The sequence below is a fragment of the Columba livia genome, chromosome 7 (assembly GCF_036013475.1).
Source record: "Columba livia isolate bColLiv1 breed racing homer chromosome 7, bColLiv1.pat.W.v2, whole genome shotgun sequence".
Lineage (NCBI taxonomy): Eukaryota > Metazoa > Chordata > Aves > Columbiformes > Columbidae > Columba > Columba livia.
The window spans coordinates 17019891-17044426 of NC_088608.1; the positions used below are offsets into that span (position 1 = coordinate 17019891).

General features: G+C 60.4%; 3 protein-coding genes across 9 annotated transcripts; 1 reads left to right on the forward strand and 2 right to left on the reverse strand.

Annotated features, from left to right (window-relative positions):
* Positions 1-4: 4 nt before the first annotated feature.
* On the forward strand, positions 5-6262 carry ZFAND2B (zinc finger AN1-type containing 2B). Of its 2 annotated transcripts, none has more exons than XM_065070784.1 (9): positions 5-700; positions 1492-1586; positions 2025-2156; positions 2811-2962; positions 3173-3280; positions 3447-3516; positions 4030-4106; positions 4697-4778; positions 5046-6262. In XM_065070784.1, exons 1-9 carry the CDS (start codon positions 646-648, stop codon positions 5082-5084), a joined length of 810 nt encoding a protein of 269 aa, XP_064926856.1. In that variant the 5' UTR covers positions 5-645; the 3' UTR covers positions 5085-6262. The 2 variants fall into 2 exon arrangements, with proteins under 2 accessions (XP_064926856.1, XP_064926857.1); XM_065070785.1 differs by having other exon boundaries at positions 326-700; positions 4700-4778.
* Positions 6263-6600: 338 nt separating this feature from the next.
* ABCB6 (ATP binding cassette subfamily B member 6 (LAN blood group)) lies at positions 6601-13696 on the reverse strand. 6 transcript variants are annotated; one of them, XR_010474026.1, is made up of 20 exons: positions 13288-13417; positions 12057-12588; positions 11381-11518; positions 10906-11095; positions 10604-10696; positions 10164-10356; positions 9956-10077; positions 9761-9870; positions 9606-9671; positions 9347-9472; positions 9181-9257; positions 9016-9079; positions 8835-8920; positions 8672-8729; positions 8405-8509; positions 7826-8000; positions 7423-7669; positions 7228-7322; positions 7012-7080; positions 6601-6913 (listed from the first exon to the last, which is right to left on the reverse strand). XR_010474026.1 is itself a non-coding variant. In XM_005498597.3 (20 exons), the coding sequence occupies exons 2-20, from the start codon at positions 12570-12572 to the stop codon at positions 6787-6789; spliced, it is 2523 nt and encodes an 840-aa protein (XP_005498654.1). In that variant the 5' UTR covers positions 12573-12588; positions 13534-13696; the 3' UTR covers positions 6601-6786. The 6 variants fall into 6 exon arrangements, 3 of the variants coding, with proteins under 3 accessions (XP_005498654.1, XP_064926816.1, XP_064926817.1); XR_010474027.1 differs by having other exon boundaries at positions 7423-7535; positions 8405-8552; XR_010474028.1 differs by having other exon boundaries at positions 8405-8552.
* Positions 13697-13991: 295 nt separating this feature from the next.
* ATG9A (autophagy related 9A) lies at positions 13992-24511 on the reverse strand. The gene is made up of 14 exons (XM_065070743.1): positions 24335-24511; positions 23981-24024; positions 22556-22620; positions 22096-22257; positions 21852-21993; positions 20185-20933; positions 19680-19833; positions 19273-19452; positions 18159-18404; positions 17669-17889; positions 17151-17268; positions 16739-16961; positions 16453-16595; positions 13992-16369 (listed from the first exon to the last, which is right to left on the reverse strand). The coding sequence occupies exons 1-14, from the start codon at positions 24435-24437 to the stop codon at positions 16364-16366; spliced, it is 2556 nt and encodes an 851-aa protein (XP_064926815.1). The 5' UTR covers positions 24438-24511; the 3' UTR covers positions 13992-16363.
* Positions 24512-24536: the final 25 nt, after the last annotated feature.

Below are 24536 nucleotides of genomic sequence, written 5' to 3' on the forward strand. Positions count from 1 at the left end.
ACAGGGGCCTGGACAATACTGGGTTTTTCCCTGTCTGAGTGGAGTTCTGCTGCTGGGTTGCTGTGGAGTCGTTTTGCAATCAATGAAGCTGCTCCTGGCCCTGCTCAGTGCTCTGGTTTCCTCCTGCCGTGGCCTCTCCGGAGCACCTCTCGCCGGGCGCTACCAGCACCCCTTTTCTCCACACCCCTCCTCGCTGGGCCAGGCACCGCAGCATGGCACCTGGACGCTTGGAAGTGGCTTGAAGAGAGCCATGAGTTCTGCTGCACAGCAGAGGAGCCGTGTTTTGTGTCTCTTTGGGGGCAGGGGAGGGGACGGGAGGAGGAGGCTGGAGGGAAGCTCCCCGAGTTTCAGCCCTCCCGTTGGGGCTGCGCCGTTCGCTCCCGCCTGTCGCTGCCTCTCCCGCGTTCCCCCGGCCCTCAGCCTCCCCCCGCCGGGGTGGGTGTCTCTGGAGCCGGCCGTGGGGAAGCGCTTTCCCCGGGTACCGGGGCCGCGGAGCGCGGTGCCCGCGGCGGGGAGGGGGGAGCGCGAGGGCCAGACCCGCGGGGCGGGGACTCGCCAGGGGGCGGGGCTTGCGCTGGCCCCGCCCCACGTGATGTTATAGCGGAAGCGGGCACCGCACAAGTCATCAGCGGTGCGGCCGCCGCCATGGAGTTCCCGGACCTGGGCGCGCACTGCTCCTGGCCCGCCTGCCAGCGCCTGGGTGAGCCCGGCGGGGCGCCGGCGGGACGGGGGTGCTAGGCAGCCGAGGTACCGGGCGGTCGGGCTCTGCTCCCGCCCGGCCGCGGCAGCCGCAGGGCCTGTGCGGCGCGGGCCGGCCGGCATGGCAGGGGCCGAGCGCCCTCTTGGTGCGGCGGGAGGTGAAGGGCGGGGGCGCCGCCCGGCCCGCCCTGGGCGAAGGGTCGTGGGGCGGCCGCGGTCTCTGGTGCGTCCTTCTACCCGCGGGTGCCCCGCCGGGACGGCGCTGGGTCCCGGTGCCGGTAGCCCGCGGCTGCTGTCGGCTGGCTCTGCCCGGCGGAGCAGAGAGACGGCGGCTCCTGGCCGGGGGCGGTGGGGCAGGGGCTGGTCATCCCCGCGGGTGCCGGCCCTGGACGCCGTAGGCGGGCGCGGCGGTGCCGGGGGGCCTGTCCGGGGGCCTGTTCTTTCCCCGGGGCACACGGCAGCGGTTTCCCCGGGTGGGTGAACCCCGGGTGGGTGCGGCAGCATCACTCGCTTCTGGCTTGCGGCCGGCAGCCCCCAGGGAGGTCGGTATGATGTAAGGATGCTGCTCCTGTAGCCGGGGAGGGTGCGTTTTGAGAAGGAGTCCGAGGTCTTTCTGAAGACCTAGCCATGCACCCACAGCCCCTTTTGTCCGTGCTGGGGGAAGAGAAGAGTGGCCGTGGCTTTGCAGTGGGCCAGGACTATGCTTTCGGGAAGCCAGGAAGGGCCCCTGGGTGCAGGTGGGCAGCACTGACCTCTCAACGCTCTCTGCATGTGGCGTCTCCCCGCTCCCAGACTTCCTCCCCCTCAAGTGCGATGCCTGCGAGCGGATCTTCTGCACCGACCACATCACTTATGCCCAGCACGACTGCACCTCTGCCTACAAGAAGGTAAGAGGAGGTGTTCTGCGTAGGCAGGTCTAATCCAGCCTCACGCACAGAGCTGCTGGGCATTCCCAGCCAGCGATTAGAATAATTTGTTGAGCCTGCACCTGGGCATGTCTTCTTTGGTCACTTGGGCATATGCGCCAAGTCTGGGGGTTCCCTGAAAGTCTGGATTTGTATTTTTGTGCTGCAAACTTGCAGCCTGCCCTCTGCCACTGAGCAAAGTGGTTTGGGCATCTGCTATCCCTCCTGTCTCCCCTTCCCAGAGTGTGTGCCTGTGCTGGATCAGAAACAGCCTCTTTGGAGGGTGCTGAGCAGGATCTCAAATCACAGGTGATGCTGTGGAAGCTGTGACAGGCAGGTCCTGAAAGAGGGAGAGATGGCTGCACAGCACTTGAGGTTGCCCAGCTGCGTGCTCCCATCCCCCTTTTCTTGTCTCTACAGGATGTGCAGGTCCCTGTGTGTCCGCTTTGCAATACCCCAGTCCCCGTGAGGCGGGGGGAGATGCCCGATGTCGTGGTGGGTGAGCACATTGACCGTGACTGCAAGTCCGACCCTGCACAGCGCAAGCGCAAGGTATTAACCCAGCACTCTCCACCTCAGTGCTGAGCTTTTCTGGGTCCACGCTGAAGCCTGGGGTGGGATGAGAACAACACACGACCCAGCCCTGCCCAGTGCAGCTTCTGTTTGTGCAGGCTGAGGGCAGGATGGATTGGAGAGTTGTAGGTGTGTGCATCTGTGGGGCTTTGCGGTGCAAGCCCAGGACTGAGGTAGCGATGGAGTGGGGCTGGGCAGCCACATGGGATGCGAGGACAGGAAACTGTATGCTGCCGTTAGGAAAATGCAATCAGCAGTTAACTGTCCCTTCTTGACAGGAGGGGAGGTTGCTGCAGGGAGCTGGCCCTGCAGGAATCCAGCCCAGCAGCAGCTGGAGGGCTCTGGGCTGTCCCCACTGCCATGGTGGGGCAGGCAGGAGTCCCTGGGCAAGGCATTCTCTCTCCTGCTGTGTGTTCTGTGATCATAGGGACTATTGTCTGTGGGGACTGAAGCATAGTGACTTACTAATGAACTATCTACAGAAAACTAGTATTTGGAGACAAACTCCAGAGTCCCACAGAAGTGGCACTGGGAGAGAACATTGGTCAGTGCCCAAGGCCTGGTGTGGAGGGAGGGGACAGCCCCTGCCCTGGCAGGAACGTTCTTTTTCACCACTTCCACGTTGTCTTTCAGATCTTCACCAACAAGTGTTTGAAGCCAGGCTGCAAGCAGAAGGAGATGATGAAGGTGATCTGTGACCAGTGCCACCAGAACTACTGCCTCAAGCACCGACACCCCCTGGACCACAACTGCAGCGGGGTGGGGCGTCCCCTCTCCAGGGCAGGGTGAGGGCCTGGGGACAGGAGGGCTGGCAGGGATGGGGCTGTTTTTGCCAGATGGGTCACAGGGAAGAAGCCAGCCTCTTCCTGGTCTCTTGTCTGGGACTGCTGCTGCATTCTCACACTCCCTGCCTTGTGTGCCAGGGAGTCCTCCAGCAGCATTAGGGTTACCCGTGATGGTAAAGCAATCTTTCACAGGCATCTTGTCTGTCCCAGGCATGCTGCGGTTGTGAGAGCCCAGTCATCTTCCTCTAAAGCAGTCACAGCATCGAGCAGTGGAGCTGCCCGGCCAGCAGACAGCCCCTCTTCTCCAGCCTCTGCCAGGTATGGTGAGAACCTGACTTGTAATTCTGAGGTTGGCACAACCAGGTTCAGCTTGGCTGCCTGTGTGATGCACAGCAACAGCTCCCTCCTTGTGCACTGGCAGGGCTGCCTGCTCCTACCAGGGCTCCCTGCCTTGACAATAACTCAGCTTCTCTCCTGTTCACAGAGGAGGCACAGCAGCTGTGTCACAGGTTCCCAGCACCTCCCCTCCAGCAGTTATGCTGCAGAATGGGCTGGTGAGTGGCCTGGCCTGGGCATTTGGGGTGGCTTTGGGTCATTCCTGTACACTGAAGAGCTACTATGCTCTATAGGTGACTGTGGTGCTTCCCAGCTGGGCTTTCTCTGGCAAATGGGGATCCTGAATGCTCAGTGGGGTGTTGGAGTTTGCTCTGGTGCCTGCAAATTGCAGCTCTCTGCTGTGCTTGGTGCTCAGCTTTCCCCAAAGGGACAAAGTACACTGGCTGTTTTCCCTGAGTGTTGTCTTTCTGTTCTGCAAGCCAAGGGCAGAGGAGGAGGCTGAAAGCTGCTTCCCACTGGTATTCTTAGCATGTTGCCTGCACTGGAAGGCAGGGCTGCACGCCCTGGGGCACAGGGAGAGAGCTGCAGGCCTGTGCTGAGCCCAAGGCCTTGGCCTTGGAGAGAGAAGAGGTGCGCCCACCCTTGGCCAGGCAAGGCTGTGCCTGCTGTGTGTCCCTCAGGGCTGCCTCCTGCCACCTTAGCCAAGCTGGTGACAAGATGTTTTGTTTCAGAGCGAAGAAGAGGCACTGCAGCGAGCTCTGGAGATGTCCCTGGCAGAGTCAGCACCCAGCTTGGCACATCCACCCAGGTATGGTCTGGGGACATGTGGTGTCATGCCCCAAGCCTCCATGTGAGAGATGCCTGGGGCAGAGTCATGTGGCTCTGGGATGGCATTCCTCTCAGCACGTGGCTCCAGATGATCCCTCTGTGTGGCTAACGGGGAAAGACAGGAAGAGTCCAGAGCCATCATGGAGCTCTGTTCAGCGGGAAGGGCTCTGGGGTGCTGGGAGGGGGCAGCGACTGACAGCACAGAGTAGGGCAAACCATTGTCCGATCACTTGTCAGCTAACGAGCATGGCTACAGCATGACAGAGGTGAAGTGGGAGCGTTCACACAGGACACCTGGGAGCCTTTGTCCTCCAGCTCACTGCCAGGCGCTGCTAAAAGCAACATCTTACAGGCTGGAGTTAACAAATTCTGCTTGGCCCGGGGTGCTGGCTGCTGGCCCTGGCTGGATCTTCTGGTCCCTCCCCAGCCCCTGTTCACCCTGTTGAGGGTGATCCTCAGTTGCCCCCTGCCCATAGCTGTCCTGGAGGGTGGCAGTGACAGGAGCAGGGCTCTCAGGGATGGACCCTGAGCCTGGGGAGGCCGATGCATACATCCCACCGCTGTCCCCAGCAGCACGCAGGAGGAGGAGGATCTGGCCCTGGCCCAGGCCCTGTCAGCGAGTGAAGCCGAGTACCAACAGTCGCAGCGGCAGGTGAGTGAGGTTGGCTCGAGGCTCTGTGCCCTGGTGGGGTTGATTCCCCGCCTGCCTGTGTTGTGGTGGGATCTTCCCTGGGTTCTCCTTTCTCTGGGCTCTGTCTAGGGTCACTTTTCTCAGCAGGAGTGCAGCCCAGCCTGAGGCAGTGGTGGCATCACTGCCGAGCACATAGTGCTGAGGACTTGAGCAGTGGATGTGCCCCCTTGAAGGACAGAGGAAGCTGTCCATCCTCTCTTGCTCACTGTGTGCTTCTTCCTATTCCAGGCGCACGGTTCAAAGTCATCAAACTGCAGCATGTCCTAGGTGGGTGAGGTGAGGTCTGCCAGCAGATGTGGGATCCCATTTGTGACCTGAGGAGCAGCTCTGGCCTCCCATGTGGACTCCGTGAGGTTCTGGCCTGGACACTGATGCCAAGAGCCTCTCGCCAGGGACAGCTCGTCTCCCTGGGGGCTGTAAGTGAGCCACCAGACGCACACTGACACCTAAACCCTAGTACTTGCATAAAACTGGTGCAGCGAATTGCTGATGCTCCTGAAGAGGTGAAGACTCTGTGAGATGAGGCTGAGTGTGGGCTGACCAAAGGAAGGAGCATGTAGCCACAGCTGTGTCCCAGCACAGCTGGGACTGTGGGATGAGGGCAGAGCTGGCCTGGAGGGGAAGTGCCACATGGGGACATCTCTGTGTACTCAGACATGCAGCCAGGATGCAGCTGCCTGCTGCAGTAGCAGGGGGCTGGATTTTGTGCTTTGAGAAGGGCTGTGGCCAGGATGGTCTCTCGCACGGGCATGGCTCGGCTGAATGTATGACCTCCCCGCAGTGTGAAGGCAGCGCCTTCCCTGCTCCCGCTGCTCTCCGTGCCTCCCCTGCTGTTTGCATGCACAACAGTACGTTGGGCCTTACCCCACTTGGCTGGGCGCCAGGGCCCCTCTGAAAATGAGTGGAGCTGCGTTTCCTTTCTGGTTTAATTTAGCAGTGGCCATTAACAGAAAAGTAACCTTGACAGTAACTTGACTGTGCCAGCGTTGCTCGCAGGGGGACTGCACCTGTCTGCTTTCTGCTGCCTTAAACTATCCAACAGCCCTGGTTTAATGCTGCTGGAGCAGGAACACTTCCCTTCTCCCAGTTGTGCCGTGTGGCATCCCCTCCTGGGCAGCAGCAGCACAGAACCCCTTCTTGCAAACACAGCCCTGAGCCTGGAGCCAGCCCTTCCTTACTGCTGTTTGGAGGCAGGAGCTGACAGTGGGGTGCAACATTGGCTGAGCTCTTGCAGGGGGGGCCTGCAGCCATGCAGAGCAGTGCTGCTTTCCCACCTGCTCTCTTGAGCTTCTGTGCCAGAACTGCTTCTGCCTGGGGGGCTGCCTGGGGGGAGGTTTCTGCTGGCAGTGCCTACCTGGGCAGAATGTGGGTTTAGTCTGGGCTGAGAGAATGCTGAGACTTATCAAAGTGCTGCTTGGGAGAAAATAAAAGTATAGCACAAGGTGGAGGGGTGTTTTGGGGGAGCCCAGAGTGCTGCATCTCTGTGGACAGGGGTGCAATGGGAGGGTAGATGGGGGTGGAGGGGACACAGCTGTGCTGTGTCTTCCTTCCTTTGCTGTTGGAGTGCAACCCACTGCAATACTGAGCCCTTTGTGCAGGGATGGCACAGGTGCTGACAGCCCGCTCACCTCATCTGCCTGAGTCCAGGGCATTCAACCCTGTGGCAAAGCTGCTGCTCAACCCAAGCGCGCAGGCAGTTCCTGTACCTGCAGCATGGGCCCCCTGAGAGGGGTCCTGTAGGCAAGTACCCTGCCCAGAGCACACACACACACACACACAGAGCTGGGAAGGACCTGGTTTAAGAAACTACACAACAGCAAAACAAACAGATACAAACGTAGTGGAGTGTCCAACACAGCCCCTGCAGCTCCTGGGGTGCATGGGGTCCTGGTGCACAGCCCCATAGGGCTCCCTGGTAGAGGGGGGCATGGGCCCCCAGTCAGTGTCAGAGCAGAGTCCCTGGCCATGCTCATGGCCCCTTCTTGCTGCTTGGGGGCTTCTCAGTGCAGTGTTCCTTGCTCTGACCCTCATCCCCCGCCTGCTGCTGCAGCCACATGCTGGCATACACACCACCCTTCTGCAGCAGCTCTTCATGCCTGTGGGGAGAGCAGAGGAGTGTAGGGTCCCAGCATGGCCCCAGAGCCAGGGAAGGGGTTCCATGGGCAGAGAGCACTGAGCGTTCCCCTGTGCTCACCTGCCTCGCTCCACAATGCGCCCATCCTTGAGCACCAGGATCTGGTCTGCACCCACCACAGTGGAGAGCCTGCAGGGAAAGGCAGGGTGTTATTCTGGCTTGGGGGAGGTCACACAGCACAAGGAGCTGCAGTCACAGGGCTGTCACTCCTGGGCAGGAGGACAGGTCTGCAAGTCCCTCGGCACTTCCCAGATCAGCCCTTTCCCTTGTCCCTACCTATGTGCAACAACAACGGTGGTGCGGTGGGTGCAGACCTTGGCCAGGGAGGCCTGGATGTTCCTCTCGGTCTCCGTGTCAAGTGCAGATGTGGCCTGCGGAAGGGGCAGGGTGTGCGGAAGGGATATAGGCAGCTGCTGGGGCAGGGGCTGATGTAGAGCAGAGCAGGGCTGGGCTGGGGGTTGCTACTGTTACCTCATCTAGCAGGATGATGTGGGGACCCTTCAGAATAGTGCGAGCAATGGCGACGCGCTGCTTCTCCCCTCCGCTCAGCTTCAGCCCCCTCTCCCCAACCTGGCTGTTGTATCCTGCAGCAACAAGGGCAGGAATGTGCTGCACTGGTGCCCTCCGAGACAGGGATGGGGACCAGGGCTCTGCTGCTGGGACCACACAGCCCCCTGGCACAGCCTCAGCTCATCCCTGCCCAGGGGCTGATTTAGCCCTGGAGAGACAGCAGGGAGAGGCAAAGTGAGGCACTGGGTTGCGCAGGTGTCCCCATGGGTAATTTCACCCAAGGACATCTGTGAGGGCAGCTACAAGGTCATGGGGGACCCTGGGACAGCAAGGGAGGGCAAGGCAGGTACTGTGGGGGTCTCACCGTCAGGGAAGGAAAGGATGCGGTCGTGGATGTCAGCAGCCTGCGCGGCCTCCTGCACCTCCTGGTCGGTGGCCAGGATCCGTCCGTAGCGGATGTTGTTGGCGATGGTGTCGTTGAAGAGCACTGTGTCCTGTGGCACCACCCCAATGTGAGCGCGCAGCGATGCCTGCTTCACCTGGGGAGACAAGGGGATGGGGCTTAGCTAGACCTCCCCCCTAAAATGCCCCCCAAACCAAATCCTACCCCTCAGCCATGAGCCCAACACACCACTCATCCATACGTTGTCTGCTCCAGGGTCCTCCCTGGACCACAGGCTCAGCTGCGTCTCCATCCTGTGGTGGGGAGACCGCAGCCCTTCCCGGGGAGCCCTGGGCAGCCTCCAGCATTTCAGCCCACAGGTCCCACAGTCGTCCCACTCATCCCACTCCCAGCACAGACATCAGCCATTGAAGGGGTTGCAGGGGCTGGGTGCTCAACCCTGCCCCAGGGCGATGCCAGTGCCTGCAGCCAGCGATGCTGCGAGGCCCAGAGGAGCCAGTGTCTGTCACACCCTGGTCCCAGTAGCTCTCCCACTCTCACCTGGGAGATGTCCTGCCCATCGATGCGGATGCAGCCACCCCGCACGTCGTAGAAGCGGAAGAGCAGGCGGATGATGGTGCTCTTCCCCGAGCCCGAAGGTCCCACCTGCACACAAAGGTAAAGACACCAGACCCCTCGCTGCCAGGGGCTAGGCAGGGAAGGGCCGGCTCTGTTGTGGGTCTGTCCTTCCCACCCCTGTACTTCCAAGCCCCTCTTCCCCCAGCCCACCCTCCAGCACTGAATCCACACCCAAGGTCCCACTCTCACCAGGGCCAGGGTCTGCCCAGGCATCACGGAGAAGGAGACGTCCTGCAGGATTTCCTTCCTGGGAGAGGGGGAGGGAGAGGGGCTCAGGGCCACCTCCACCACCCCACATCCCTGTGCCAGACCCATAGCTCAACTGGCCCAGCCTGCACCTTCCACCCCATACCCATCCACGTAGCTGAAGTGCACGTTCTCAAACTCGATCTGCCCAGCCACCAAGCGCAGGTCACCAGCATTCACAGCATCCTTCACCTGCCGGGGGGAGACATGGCCTCAGAGCCAGCCTGTCCCCAGGGCAGGACCACGGGGCCGTGCCAGGGAATGGGGCCTCAGAACGTAACACCTACCTCTTGCTCCTCATTGAAGAGCTCGAACATGTTCTCCATGTCCACGAAGGAGTTCTGGATCATCCTGAGAGTGAAGATCATAGGGAAGTATTTGGGGGAGCACATCCCAACCCAAGCACCCATGGGGAGGGGGACCCCAGGCCCCCCCACAAGTCCCAGTGTTACCTGTAGTAAGTCCCGAACCAGTTGAGCGGTGTGTAGAGCTGGATGATGTAGGTGCCAAACAGGACAAAGTCCCCCACCTGGAGGTGACAGGGGAGAGGTGTCTGTCACAGCCAAGCCCCATGGCTCCGCCTTGGGCAAGGGCTGCCTAGGCTGGCACCAGCCGTACCTGCAGCTTGTTTTCAGTGACGAAGTAGGCGCAGAGCAGGGATCCCGCCAGCAGCCCCAGGCCGATGACCAGGTTCTGAGTCTGGTTGAGGAGGCCCAGCGAGGCACTGACCTTCCACTCCGAGACCTGAAAGAGGCAGGGTCCTCTGGGATGCTGCAGCCTCCACCCCAGATCCGTGGCGACGTTCATCCTCCCCGCAGGTGCCCCTGGAGCTCAGCTCCTTCCTCCTGGCCTCCTGCTGCTGCCAAACTCCCAGTACCTGGTATTTGATGATGGCATCATTAAAGCGGTTCACCTCGTAACTCTCTGCATTGTAGTACTTCACCTGCAGGATGCACAGCCGGAGTCAGCACCCAGATCAGCCCCCCTCGGCACCAGGCAGTACCCAGTGATCCCACCCACCGCCTACGGTACCGTCTCGAAATTGAGGAGCGAGTCCACAGCCCGGGACTTGGCCTCATTGTCCCGTGTGTTCATGTCCCGCCGGTATTTGGTCCTCCACTCAGTGATGAAGATGGTCAGAGCTGTGGGCAGAAGAGGATTGTGTTGGCAGGTGCCTACTGCGCCACAGCCCAGCACGGCACCCCTGCACCCCAACCCCCCACTCACTCAGGTAGAGGCTCATACACACAAAGATGATGAGGCCAAACCAGGCGCTGAAAACTGAGGTGAAGTAAACGATGCCAATGATGATGTCCGCAATGGTGGGGATGATGCTGAAGACGATGTAGCTGGGGAGCAGGAAGGGTGATGGCACATCAGCCCAGCCTGGTGGGGCTGCCCAGCTGCCCCCCGCCCGCCACGGGCATGCACTGACCTGAGCAGGCTGTTGATGCTGCTGGTGCCCCGGTCCACGCTGCGCAGGACCTCTCCGGTGCGACGGCCCAGGTGCCAGCGCAGGGACAGCCCATGCAGGTGGGCAAAGAGCTGCACCTGCACCTGCCGGTTGGTGAACTGCTGCACCCACACCCACAGGAAGGTGCGTAGGTTGCTCACGAAGCCAGTGGAGCCTGCAGGGTGCCACAGGATGGTCAGCAGGGACTGGTGCCACTGGGGCATGTGGCCAGCTCAGAAAGCCCAGCTAGGAAAGAGGGATTTGGGATGGGCCACCCACACTGTCCCAAACCTGGCACCAGCCCTGGTTGCAGCTCCCGAGAGAGTGCAGTAGTGATGAGGCACAAGGGCATCCCTAAGGACACTAGCCCCAGCAAAATGTACCCCATGCAGTCTTCCCCCATCCTTCCCGGTGGTCCTTACCAGCACCTCCACCCTGTAGGAACTTCAGCCCCACATAGATGCAGACAGTCCAGACCAGGGTGCGCCATGGAACACCCTCTGTCAACTCGTTCACTGAGGAGAAGGTGGCAAGGGTCAGGGCAGAGGGGCAGGGAGCATTGCTGGGTGCTCCATGGGAGCCACTCCCAGCACCCAGCACTGGTCCCCAACCCCCTGGACCCTGCTCCTGCCAGGTCCCTGCAGCCCCCCAGGTCACTCATGACACCCCCCAACACTTGGCGAGGCCATGGGCAGCTTCACACACCAAGCTCTAGGCATCTCACCGATGTTCTTGTAGTAGATAGGGACGAAGACATTGATGGCCCGCTCCAGCCCCATAAGCGCCATGCAGAACAGCACCAGCCCCTGCAGCAGGTGGTTGCCCCTCGGCCACATGTACGGCACCAGCAGCCGCAGCTTCCTCCGGAAATCCTTCCAGGTGGAGCTGGTCCTGCCGGCATCGGGCAGGAGCGGCTGACGGGGAGCAGAATGAGGGGTCACTGCCCTGGAACCCCAGCCCAGCCGACAACAGCCCCAGGGAACATCTGACCAAGAAAACCAGCCGGGTCCTCCCAGTGTCCTCACTCCATCCTCCCAGCAGAGCTGCATCCTGCTGACAGTGGACAGGGAGCTCAGGCAGCCCTAAACCTCACTCCTCCCCAGTTTCTGAAGATGCTGATACCAGGACAGCTGTACCTCCATTTGGTCCCCAGCTCCTCCCTGGCCATGTCCCCAAACTGCTCTAGCCCCAGGACTCACCTGGCTGTTCTCCACATCCCGTTCCTCCTCATTGACCAGCAGCATGTAGGGCTTGCGGGGCAGCCCTGGGGCCTTCATGCCCAGAATGAAGAGCATGAATGTGCAGATGTAGCGCAGCAGCCAGAAACCAAACTGTACCTGGACAGAAAGCAGGGGGTCGGCGCCAGAGCCACCCCTCAGCACAGCCCAGACAGGCATGAGATGGGCATGAGCTGAGAGAGGCAAAGAGGAATAGGGTGCAGTGCAGCCAGGGGAAAGGGAACACCCCACACAGCTCAGCAGGACCCCCTGGCTGAGCACACCACCCCAGGCAGCACCCAGCCCCTTTCCTTCCTCCCTGACGCACCCAGCTTTGTGCTCTCCAGCTTGGGGTAACCATACCCTGGGGGGAGCAGGGGGATAAAGGGCAGTGGGGAGCAGCCAGACACCCCCTGCCTCTGCACCTGGGACTACGCCAGCCAGAAGCAGGAGCTGAGCTAGACAGGGGCAGGGAGAGATGTGTGACAGCTGAGCTCAGGGCCCAGACATGCAACAGATGCATGGGTGCAACCTGTGAGTGTGCACACCCTGGGCATGGCAGGGCATGACATGCACATCCCAGCCCAGCACCACAAGGCTGCAGACCCCCCCACAAAGTACCATGCCCTGCTTCCCTGCCCACAGGCGTCCAGCCCACCTTCTGGTTGGTATCCTCCAGCCCCCACCACCAGAGTGGGCTCCTCCAGCACGCCAGGGTCAGGTTCTCGGCAGCAAAGGCCAGTGCCCAGAAGAGAAGGAGGACAGTGCCATGGCCCCGTGTCCGGTCGTGTGCCAGTACCCGTGTATGCTCCAGCTGCAGAAGGGTGATGGCACAGCCCCAGCTGAGGGCCCAGAGGCAGGCGTGCAGCAACATGTACCCGTAGAGCCGTCCCGTTCCTGCTGCTTGCCACAGCAGCCCACCAAAGGGCTGCAGGGCCAGAAGCAGGGACAGCAGGACCTGGCCACGGTAGAGGTGGGAGCGGGGGATGTACTTGGGCTCCATGGCGCGGCCGAAGCGGACGTAGCAGGCGTACTGCAGGGCACCCAGCAGCAGGCAGACGCTCAGCAGCACGGCTGGTACCAGTGTGAAGAAGAAGCAGGGCTGGAAGCCCTGCTGTACCCAGGCCTGGGCGATGGAGCTGTTGCCCTCACAGTAGCCCCCCAGCACCGCCATCCTGGCAGGTCACCAGCTGCAGAGAGAAGAGGGGCTGGAGCAAGGCCTCAGGATGGGCTGCTGGGTAATGAGAGGCCCACAGTGGGGCAGCACAGCCAAGCAGAGGGAAACACTCACGGGGACAGTGGCAAGCACCACTGTACACAAACACACGGGACATGCTGTATGGAACAGCCACGCATGCAAGCAGGGCCAGCTATGCATGAGGATGGACATGAGCACCATGCCAAGGTCCGCTCATGGGCCCTAGCAATGCCCTGGATGAAAGGGTAACACTGCTCTGGTCCCCTCCGTGCCAGCTGACCCATTGGGGATGCACTCGGACATGGGGGGCAGTGACAACCGCAGGGAATGGAAGGCAACAAGGTGCTGGGACCACTCTTGAGCCGCAAGTAGGGGGAGCAATCGGGGCAACACAGCAGCAGCGCGGTGTGGAAAGGTAACGCAGGAGGATTCACCAGGAAACAGCGGGCAACGCAGGGGAAATGCAAGGGCAAAGGCAAGGGACGCGAGGGGAACATGCGGGGACGACGCCTGGGGGCACGCACGAAGAAACACAGGTGCAGGGCGAGGGACACCGCGGGGCGAGGCGGGGCCGTGCCGGGGCAATGCCGGGCGGCGCCGGCGCCGCTCGATCCCAGGACAGAAGGCCCCCGCTGCCCGCGCAGCCGCCGTGCCGGCCCCGCCGCCCCTCCCGGGCCCCACGCCCGCTAACCTGCCCCGAGCCCGCCGGCCCCAGTCCACTCCGAGCCCCCGCGCCGCCGCCAGCCGGACCCCGGCGCCGCTCGGCTCCGCCCCGCTCCCCGCCCCCGCGCCGGCACTGCCGGGCTCCTGTGCGCCCTCCCCGGCGCCGGGACTGCACCCGCGTCCGCGCCGTCCCCTCCGCCCGCACCCCGAGGCTGCATTTCCCGGGTGTGTCCCCGTCCCCGGGCCTCGGTGCCCAGCCCCAGGCTGCACGGACCTGCGCCCCCCCCGCGGCACCCTGCCCCACAACCGCCCGCCTGCAGAGATGCAGCCGGGGAGGCGTCGGTGGTGCGGGATGAACTCCTGGGCCGCGGCCAACGGGGGTCCCCGAGGCCGAAGCGAGGCGCCCCGCTCCCGCTTATCGCCGCCAGGCCAGCCCTGCGGTGCGCAGATAGCGCCCCCCGCCCTGGCGAGGGCCCCGCCTGCCGCAGAGGTCAGGCAGGACAGGGCGCTGCTCCCCGGTGATAAATATAGCCCCTGCCTCCCCCCGCGGCCCCTGGCCGGCCGGGGCCGGGCTCCAGGACGTTCCCGGCCCAGGCGCAGCAGCCGGCTGGCACCTCCCAGCCTCCTGCCGCCACCGCAGGCAAGCAGCTCGTCCAACTTTGTACCCCACACTGTGGCCGGGTCCGGGTGTGCTGCACGATGCTGCAGGGTGAAGGGAGACTCGGAAGCAGGTGGGGATGATACAGTCCATCTTTATTAGACGGCTATACAGCTGTACAGTGAGGGCATGGGCGTGTGACTCTGCATTCCCCTAGGACCCCTGCATCCGCACACCCCGGGAGATGAGGAAGAGTGGCTGGCCATGCACATGGGACACTGACGACACAAGCAAAACATATGGCAAGGACTCCTGCCTGCTCCTGCCTGGCCTCTGCCTCCTGCCAGCCCAGGGTGAGGCCCAGACTTTCCACCTGGCCCCAGGGCACAGCCAGCCTTCAGCCACCCAGCTTACAGATCAGCGACTCTGCTGGGAAGCCCAGGCACAGCATCCCGCAGCCCTGGGGAAGCTCACCTCTGTGCTGGGCTGCCACCTAGGCTGGGGGGAAGCCACAGGAAAGCTTGGGCTCCCGGGTGATTTCCTTTTAGTTTCCTTTCACTGTGCCTTAACAGCCCCAAGGCAGAGCTGCTGCAGCATTGTTGCTGCTGCTCCTCCGTGGGAGGACGCCAGCAGCACCCACGTCTGTGGAGCCCCTGCCCAGCTCAGTCCTTACCACACTGCTGAGCTGAACCTCATCCCGAGTTCTGCTTTAGCATGCTCTGGTCTCCTACAGACCCCAGAGCAGTCACAGCTCCAGCCCATCCCCCCCCGCTGCAGCAGGAAGCCCACCACCCCCAAAGAGTCTGCCCCAGCGTGAACACCCCGGCCCTGCTTCTGCCCTGCATACCTGGGTGCACACACCCCTGCAGCACTGTGAGCAGCTGCCTCGGCAGCACACACACAGCACAGGCTTAAAGGGCAGAGGGTGACAATCCTGGCAGGGGAAGAGAGGTGGCCCTGGCCTCCAGGGACAGCAGAAGAGGCCTGTGGTGCTCACAGAGGGCACAGCAAAAGCAAGCAGCCCCTGGCAGAGGCAAGGAAAAGGAGGGGAAAGCAAAGCCTAGGAGGTGTTAGCCAGGATGCAGATCCTCACAAGCTGCCACTGGAAAAGAGAGGGAAACCAGAACAACGGTGGGAAGATCCTATCTGAGGCCACGCTGCAGAGCTGGCATCCCAATCCCACACCACCACTCCAAGGCTGGGCTGGGGTTTGCCTCTCCCTTCTGGGTTCAAGGCACCCCTCCTTGCCCCGCCAGGCACAAGCCAGGCACAAGCCAGGCACAAGCCAGGCACAAGCCAGGCACAAGCCAGCTGCCTGGTCTCCACAGCAGCCAAAGTCATGCTGCAAGCAAAAGGATGGTTTCAGGAAAGGAGGAGGAGCTGGGAGCTCCTGTCTGGGATGCAAGACACACTGAAGTGTTTGCCCGGGCAAGAGGAAAGGCCCGATCCCAGAGAAATGACTGCATCAGGAGGACAGACCCGATTCTGTGTTACAAAGATCTTTATCATTCCTGGGGGAAGGGAACCAACACACAGAACACAAGATCTTCATGGTGGGCTCCAAGGGGGCTGTGAGCACTCCCGGGAGACACCAGCCTGCCCCAGCCTGGGTTCCCTTTGGCACTGCAGGAGGGCCCACTAGCAGCCTGCACCCAACCAGTGCCGCACAGCAGGGGGATGCTGCCATAGCCTAGAAGTACAGCATGGAGGCTGCCAGCTGGGAGGTACCTCAGGGACCCAGGACTTCCGCCCCACTGACCCTTCCTTGCGTGCAGGGGACGGGCCAACTGTCGCGAGAGTCAGGGAAGAGCTGCAGCATCTCTGGATCCTGGCCAGAGCTGCTTCCAACAGCTCCAGATCCCACCCCTATCTGGGTTGGCAGCCAGGGCCCCTCCCTCTGCAGGGTGCTGGGGCAGAGGGGTGAGCAACTGCCCCTCTGCTGTCCTGCTCTGGACTGAGGGGCACAACATTGGTCCTCTGCGGGAGGGCGAACACGGTCCTGAACACCTCCTCAGGGCTGCAGGCAGGACAGGTGGGGTGCTACAGGCTGAGCTGGACCCCACTCAACAGCTCCTGCCTTCATTTTGGAGGCAGGTCCCAGCTCCAGGCAGACATCTGGACCTGGCGGCATCTCACATCCCTTCCAACAGCAGCTGCCACCACCACCTCCAAGCCAGTCCGCAACTCCTCACTGCTAGTGCTGTCACATGAGCCTTTGCAGGCTCTGCAGCATCCTCCAACATGGACGTCACAGATGTGAACACAGACACATGTATGTACTCACACACGCATTCACCCCACAAGAGTCAGAGTGGTGTTGACTTGACACATGGCTGGACACGTGGTGCCACCACAAAGCCGCCGGCCTGGCAGTTTTGTCTCTTCAGCAATTGATGGCAACAAAACAGAGCCTGGGACTATCCCGTCCACTCAGGATGAGATGCCACGTGCTGCTTCCCAGGCGACTCCCAGTCTGCAGCCCCCACGAGATCCCCAGTCTACAAGGCTATACCTGCAAAACAGAGAGGGGATGGAGCACCTATCGGGACCATCCTAAGTACATGCTTCCCCTCTCAGCCACAGCCTCACCCCTACCTTGTGGATCTGTGGTGGGAGCTCATCCTCTGAGCTCTCCTCTGGCACAGGCTCTGGGTGTCTTGCTGACTGCCCGTCCTCAGCCCAGCCTCCCAGAGGGAGGCGGGAGAAGTGTGATGGGGCTCTGTGTACTGTGCCCGGGTCTGCAGGAGAGGCAAGGAGGAAAACTAGGTACCAGGGGGACTGTCACTCTTCAGGGGCAGGCAGGCTGCTTGTGCCAGTCCATACAGGGCATCAGATATGGGACTTTGACCTGGAGCTCAGACCTCCGCCCTGGCTCCCGTACCTGTGATGCCACCGTATCGCCGCTGGAAGCCGGTGTGCAGCGTGGCTGTCTCCTCAGCAGGCTGCCGCGGCGAGGAGAAGGGGTAGCTGGCGGAGCGAGGGATGGGGACAGGGACACCCCGCTGGGCATCCAGCTCCTCGTGGGCACTCTCCCCACTCTCGTCGCTCTCTCGCCGGTGCCAAGTGTGCCGCTCGGGTTCCAGCTGGGCGTGCTGCTTGTGCAACTGCAGGCCAAAATACGAGTGAGTCAGCTGTGTGGGAGCGCCCAGACGCCCAAACACACCCTCTCGCCAGCACTGTACACACACTGGTTTCAGCTCTCACACTGGTATCCCAGCCGCTCCAGACAGGGCACCCAGTCCTGCCTGCCCTCGCCCACACCCCTCTGGCTGGCACAGCTCCACATTGCTCACCTCATGCATGTAGAGTGCATGGAGACTCATCTCAGTGGAGGCATACTCCGACAGGATCATGCTCTGCAGCTGACCCTCCCAGGCGCTGCTTCCTGAGCTCACGGTCCTTGCATCAGCACTGCCAGGGGACAAACAAGTGGCATTTGCTGCCCAGGTGCCCCCCTGCACCAACCAGCTCCTCTCCACTCTAATGTCAGGCTTGCAGAGACCCACTCCTAGGCTGGATAGGAACAGGCCCACTGTAGCATCTCCCCTGATCAGCCCTTCTATGGCACTGCCTCTTCCCTACCAGGGTTTCTCACCACTGTGGTACCTACAGGAGATTACCAGGACCCCAACACTGTCCTTTGGAGCCAACCTAAGCACCTGGGCCTAACTCTGCTTGTGAATATGTCCCTTGCTGTCCCCGGCTGCAGAGACAAATGCCACCATACACCTGGGACAATAGGATGGCCATTGGGCAAGGAGTAAAAGGAACTGCAAGGTGTCTGACCACCCTTCTCCAGCCTGCAGCTTACCCAGAGGCTGTCATGGCACTGGCACCACGAGCCTGGGCTCCCTCTCCATCCCTTCCCGCCGCCTGGAAGCCACTGGGAGGCTGCTGGGCAGACTGGAGTGGGGAGAACGAACGCAGGGCCGAGGCCACTTCGGAGAGATGGCGGGAGGCCTGTCCATCCCGGCCCATGTGGAAGCCCAGTGCCGAGGAGCCTGCTATCACATTGGCAATCAGGCTGTGAGGCTGAAGAGTTAAAGGGAGAGAATTACTGCTTTGTGCAGACTTGGAGGCCTGATCCCCACCAGTAACACAGAACTGAGGCACCTCAGCTCTCTCAGCCCCTCTCCCACCTCACAGGACCTCAGAACAGCCTGCTGCCTTCTCTAGAAACCCAGAAGCATCCCCAGATACAGCCCAGGCAAGGGCAAAACTGCTCAGAGGGCCTGATTATCAGTTTGCCAGCAGCCAGCAAGCACCCCAAGAACATCCCGCATCCCTTCCAGCCTGGGCACCTCTGACTCCGACTGCAGGGACTGGATGGAGCTGAAGAGGGCGTTTTCAGGGAGCACAGCCTGCTGAGCCAGTGCTATGCTGCTGTCCCGGTGCACCCGCTCCTTCAGATAGCCGATAAAGGCTGTGCTCTCGCGGGGTGGCTGCCACTTGGGGTTGGTGATGGCAAAGTGCATGAGGGACAGTTCTGTCTTGCCGTCCTCGGCCTGCTGGTAAATGGAGGCTTCCGTCTTTCCCGCTGACATCCACTGTGGAGCACAGACAGGTAATAGGGGACAGGATCTGTTTTACACACCCACCAGGCCTTGGCATCCTGCAATCAGTCGTGCCAAGCACACAACACCCAGCACAAGCTGTGACGTGGCTCCAGCAGGCACTACACCAGAAGCCCCTGCACTATCATAGTGCAGCCCTCGCAGCCTGAGGAGGAACCAGCAAGCACAGTATATTCTACTTCCACCCCAGAACATGCATCACTGCAGGGGAATTGGAGAGACAGGGACTAGTCACAAAATAGGGAGCTGAAAGATTGCAGGAGGAGCAACTACAGCCAACAAATGGCTGTTCTTAAAAGCTTCCTGCCACAGTGAGTCCATCCCCTCCCTAGTTCATGCCCTTCTCAGTAGGGAGTCTTTCCTGACAAGTAACCTAAATTCCCAGGCACAGGAAATAGGTGGATCGCCTTTCCCGCCACACTAGATTTTACATAATGGAAAAAGCTTCCCATCTCCCTGAGGCAGCCTCTCTCCTGAGCACAAGCAGCCAAGCTTCTTTAGGTCAGATCTCAGTGGTCATGCTTTCTAAATGTCCAAATATCCCTGTTCCTCTCTCCTGAGGACAAAGGACTCTTGGTTGTGAAGACAGGCAAGGACATCAAATAAAAGAAATGACAAAGCCTGGTTCACAAAATATCAGGTTAATGATCACAGCTGGGCCACAAGAGCCTCCTGTGGCTGGTGACCTGTACTGGCAGCCCCGGACACCTAAGAGAGAGGCAGATGGCTGGGCTGGGCTATGGGCTGCCAGGAGAGGTGAGTTATGGTCTCTCATGGGTCAGAAGGACCAGACGTGCTGGTGGGGAGCCCAGGCTGCTCTTCTACCACCCAGGGGACTTACCGCTGGGTGGCCGTGCTGGCGCACATCCATCTGGGCAAAGGAGCAGGTGTCACCCACACCCACTACCTCCACGGTGAAGTTGCGGAAGAAGTCAACGATGTCTAAGGACTTGGGCCGCAGGCAGACGATGAGGATCAGGGGGGTAATGATGGGACTCAGGAGCTCCTCCAGGATGAAGACCTGAGTGCAGAGATGATGGGCTCAGCACAAGCTTGAGGATATCAAGAAACCTGCCAGCCCAAAGCCAGCCGTCAGCTCCAGCCCTCCATTTCTGGGGGCAGGGTATCACTGAGAGAGCAGCCTTGTTCCTCTGCCAGCCCAGGAGCTGCTCAGCTTTCTCGCAGCTTCTTGCTCCTGCAGGGATGGGGGAGAGTCCTCACCCCAGCCCCTGGCAAGCCAAAACTCACTGCTTTGTACTGGAAGAGCTGGGCAAACTCGTCCCTGGTCTCGTAGCGGTGGGCATTGCCCTGCCAGTGGTCAGGCATGTAGTGGATGTGCGCCAGGATGACTCGCAGCAGCTGTTCTGGGCAAAACACCAGGTGCTGGTCAGGGATGAAAGATCTGTAGGATGGGACAGGGAAACATCACAGCATCACACCTCAGTTCCTGGGAGATCTCACCCAGGGAGGGCAGGGTGACTGGCCCGTATCACAGCTCTGCCTGTGGCCTTCAGGCCCAACCCAAATCATCCTGCCAGCCCAGCCCTGGGTGTTGCTCATACCATACAACCACTGCACCCAAGATCAACACTACCCCTTTCTCCTGTCTGCCCTTGACTCCCCAGACGTGCCCTTCGCTTGGGCAGTTTCACGTCCACTTGCAACCAAAGAGCACATTCGCATGGACGGTTGTCAGCCCCGATGCTCCCCACAACGCTGCCCGGAGCAGGGGGGCAGCACAGACCCACCTCACCTGCACACCGTGATGCCCACCCCGAGCAGGGTGACTGTGGTCAGGACGTGCTCGACTGCCAGGACATCCTCATCATAGATGGTGAGAGCAATAAGCACAGCCAGGATGGAGCCAGCAAAAAAGGCCACGTTCTTGGCCACGATGGTGAGGAGGGGGGAGATAAAGCAGTTCATGTACTTGGAAGCTGGCTTGTAGCCCTTGCTGAGGCGTGAGTGCAGTTCGTGGTCCAGCTCGTTGAAGTGACGGAGGTAACAGCGGCCATAGAGAGACCAGCAGCGGGCACCCAGGCTGCCCGGCTCCCGCTTCAGGATCTCTGTGTAGCTGAAGAAGGCGTAGAGGATCTGCCAGATGAGGATGAGGGGGCAGAGAAGGAAGTTAGCAATGCCAATCCAGAGGATGCGAGTGCTGAGCTTCTCAGCCAGCTCCAGGCGGTTCCCAGCCCGCTTGTACTCAGCCTTCAGGCTCCACTCATTCTCAAAGAGGGAGCCAGGCCCCCAGAAGAAGATGAGCTCAAAGTTGTACTTGAGTCCACGTGTGTAGAAGACAGTGTCTCCCAGGAGGGGCAGGCGGAAGCGGATGGGCAGCAGCGACTTGTTCACCATGGCCACCATGTAGTTCTTGAAGCGGAGGATGCGGTGGTAGATGTCCAGCTCCGTCAGCTCCTTCTTGTGGATGCAGATCTGATGCTCTTTCTGGATCTGCACGATGCGGGCCTGCACCTCCTGCCAGGTGTAGTACGGCAGGGTGGACTGGAAGGGGACAAGCGGCAACGTTAGGGGCAGAATGTGCCCAGGGATGGGGGCCAGGCTGAGCCCACCCAAACAGCAGGACCCTGCAAACGCCTCGGGGTGCTGAAGAGACACACAATACACTGCAACATGAGGCACCTCCCTGCAGTGAGGAAACCCCACACCTTGTCCAGTTCCCTCTGCCCCGAGATTAGCACAGGTGACAGTTTCCCAGCCACTCACACACCAGCTGCCTTGGAGGCAGGAACACAGCTCCATGGGTCCTCCCAGAGCTGCCATTTGGAGTCAGCAGGGAGACATGAAGAGGGGAGGGGACTTCAGCAGTGTCCTGAAGGGAACCTGTAGGGAAGCTGGGGACAAACCAAGCCTCTTGGCTCACTCCACCTTTCTCAAGACTCAGTCTCTCCTCAAAGAATGCACACACACCTTTTGATGTTTTCCATCAGAGCAAGAACTCTGGACTGGGATATACATGCAAGCCTCAAAGCCCACCCTTGACACACTGACCTCCAGTGTGATCTTCACCAACTAGGTAGCTCCATGTCCCAGTTTCCCTCCCAGTAAACAAGGAAGACAACATTGTCCACAACCCAGGGAGGTACGAGGATATCCCTGCTTATGCCTTCTCCGTTGTAAGGCATCACAGAAAAGGCCATCACAGAAAAATACACATATTGGGTGGCAGATGGCAGAGGCGTGTGCCAACAGGCAGAGAGGCAGGCTGGGCAGGGATCGGTGAAATAAGCTGTCTGCGGGAGAAGAGGCTGAAAGGAGACCTGTGTGGTTACGGAGCAGAGGGAAGAGCGCTCAGTCCAAGTCTCTTGGAGAGGAGTGAAGGTGAGCTGCTCCTCACCGCCCAGCAAAGGCCACCCACATGCCTTAGCAGTCCTGTAGCAAACCCTTGGCCCAGCTACTTACCATGGGGATTTTGAGGGCATTGATGTAGAAAGAGTGAATCTCCCAGTAGCAGCAAACATTGTAGATAAATTTCACAAGTCGGTGGATCCAGAAAACCCCAGCTATCACCAGGATGCAGATGAGGAAGCTGTTTGCCTGGATTCTGCAAGCAAGAAGAGGCAAATAGTAGGAGATAGGCCTGGGCATGCACCCTGACCACCCGAGAAAGCAAGAGCAGTGGCTAACGTGCCTCTACTGACCCTACCTTGCACTGCAGACATTTGGAGGCAGGAAGGCATCTGGCAGAGTCACCTTAATGGGCTCACTGGGATGCTGGCTGTGATTTACGGCTTTGTTGGCAAAAAGGATGTCGTAATCAACACAGCTGATAAGAAAGGTGGTGAACGCCACCACAAAGATGAACTGCCTGTGAAAAAAAGGTAGCAGGCTTGAAGGAATTGCCCTTCTGACCCCCAAAACATGAAGCAGGCAGGGTTGCATACGGACGGAGATGTGCTCCCACAGTCACGGTGGCAGGAAAGCTCAGGGGCACCAGTTCCTCAAAGTGGCATGCAGGTCCGGGACATGGAAAACACTAACGAGGGGGAGAAAGGACAACTACAAAGGGAACCCTCCCGCCCATCCAGCTACAGGAGCTCGGCAGATTCCTGGGGCTGTTCTCCAGCAGCTGTCACAGTCACAACGGAGGGAGAACCTGCACTTACATGAGCTCAAAGATCTCTCCGATGAGCATACAGGTGAAGCCATTCTTCTGATGCAGGTTATAGATGTGAAAGCTACAGTCAAGGAGAACAATCTGCAGACTCCTTCCCTTTGGCAAAAGATGGAGCAGCTCCTGTCCCACTGGCATCTGCAGCTTCCCAGCCAAGCCTCCCTCCACCACCAACAGACACCCCCTCCCATCCCTCCTGGGCTTATCGGCAACTGGTTCTCCACTGCAGGGAAACACACTCTGCCCTGGTAAAGCACAACTAGGATAAGAGGACTTGGCTCCATCCAGGCTCCTTTCTCCCTCACCCAACACCCAGAGGGGGTTCTGTCCCAGCACAGAGCAGAAGCTCAGCCTGTCCTCAGGCCACACAAGGATGGGCAGGGCAGGATAGCACAGAGACAGGCAAAAATGCACTTAATACTCCCAGCACCTGTGACTGGTACCCCCTGCTCCCAGTCCCTGGCAATGTGGTTGGCATGACTGCTGCCATTTTATAAGGCAAACAGCCACTCTCTGTGACCAAGTGGCTCACGCATTAGTCGACTTTCCCCTTGTTATCAGAGCCTGAAGGCCCTGTGAACTAAGCAGATGGATCAACCAGATTTTTTCTTCTCCTTCCTGCCAGCCTCAGGATTCCTGGGCAGCAGGCTGATCACTCCCTTCCCTACTGGCCTTGAAGGTCCCAGGCACCCAGCCAATCCCGGTGTTGTTGATGACCCTACCACAGAACAGGGAAGTGTAACAGCACACAGTGCACTGTCCATAAAATCAAGGAGTTAAAAGTCCTAAGTGGGAAATTTGGACCAGAACCACTGCTGGACAGTGAGACACAGGGCCCCTCAGTAGCCAGGGACACCTCCACTGTCATCCCCTTTCTCCAAGGACTGAACGAGCAATTCATATTCTTTTACACGATTTTCAAGTCTGGATTATGATTGTTATACTGATACAACAAACCACGTCTTAAGATATGACCCCATCTGCAGAGGGTTTGAATTATTAAAAACCATATGCCAAGTGGTGCTATAAAATTCTGTACTATGCTGCTTACAGACTTGTACTACACTGACTCCGCTTACAGAAAACCCTGTGCTACTCTGATCATAAATGTTAATAATAAAATTATATTTAAAAAATAAAGCTTTCATTGTAGCTGCAGCTTAATATTGTCACCACTCTGCCAAGGATCCCCAAAAGAACCCGCGTGTCCCCTCAGTGTCGGGTGACAGCACCCCACAGACAGGGAGGGGGTTCTGCCACTCCCAGCCCCTGCGGAGCCATGTGGTGCCACCCAGGAAGGGGCAGATACTGCGCCAGCGCCAAGTTACACTGAACCCGGTGTTTCCACCAGCACTGAGCGCCCAGGAGGCAGGGGTGTGGGGGCTTCCCACCCGCACTCCATCCTGCGAAAGGATATGCGAGAGAAGAAGAGGTCCAGGTTCTCGATGTGGTGCCAGGGAGCTGAAGGAAGAGAACCGCGGGTGAGGCGCCCCTGGCACACCCGGCCTGGCCGCCGGTGGCGCACAACCCGCCCCCTCTCCCCACCCCCGGGACCCCCGGAGCCCCAGATCGGCCCCACAGCCCCCACCCCGCCTCCCCTCGGTCCCTGGCTGCTCCCCCATCCCCAGCCGCCCGGACCAGCCCGGCTCTGCCCCCCGCAGCCCAGACACCGCCGGTGCCCAAGGCCCACCCCACTCCCCGGGCTCCCGCAGACTCCGGCCGCGGGGGCCAGGCCCCAACCCTCGGTGCCCATGCCGGTGCCGCCGCTCACACTTGGCGCCCTCGGGGACGTGGACAAGCAGGTCGCCGCCGCCGGGGGGCGACTCAGTGGAGGAGCTCTCCAGGCGCTGGTACTGCGTCTCGAAGTGGGCCATGGCGGGGCCACCGCCGCCACCGGCCCCGGCCCGGCCCGGCCCGGCCCGCTCGGCCCCCGCCCCGCGACTGGCGGCAGGGCGCCCAATGGCAGCCGCGGG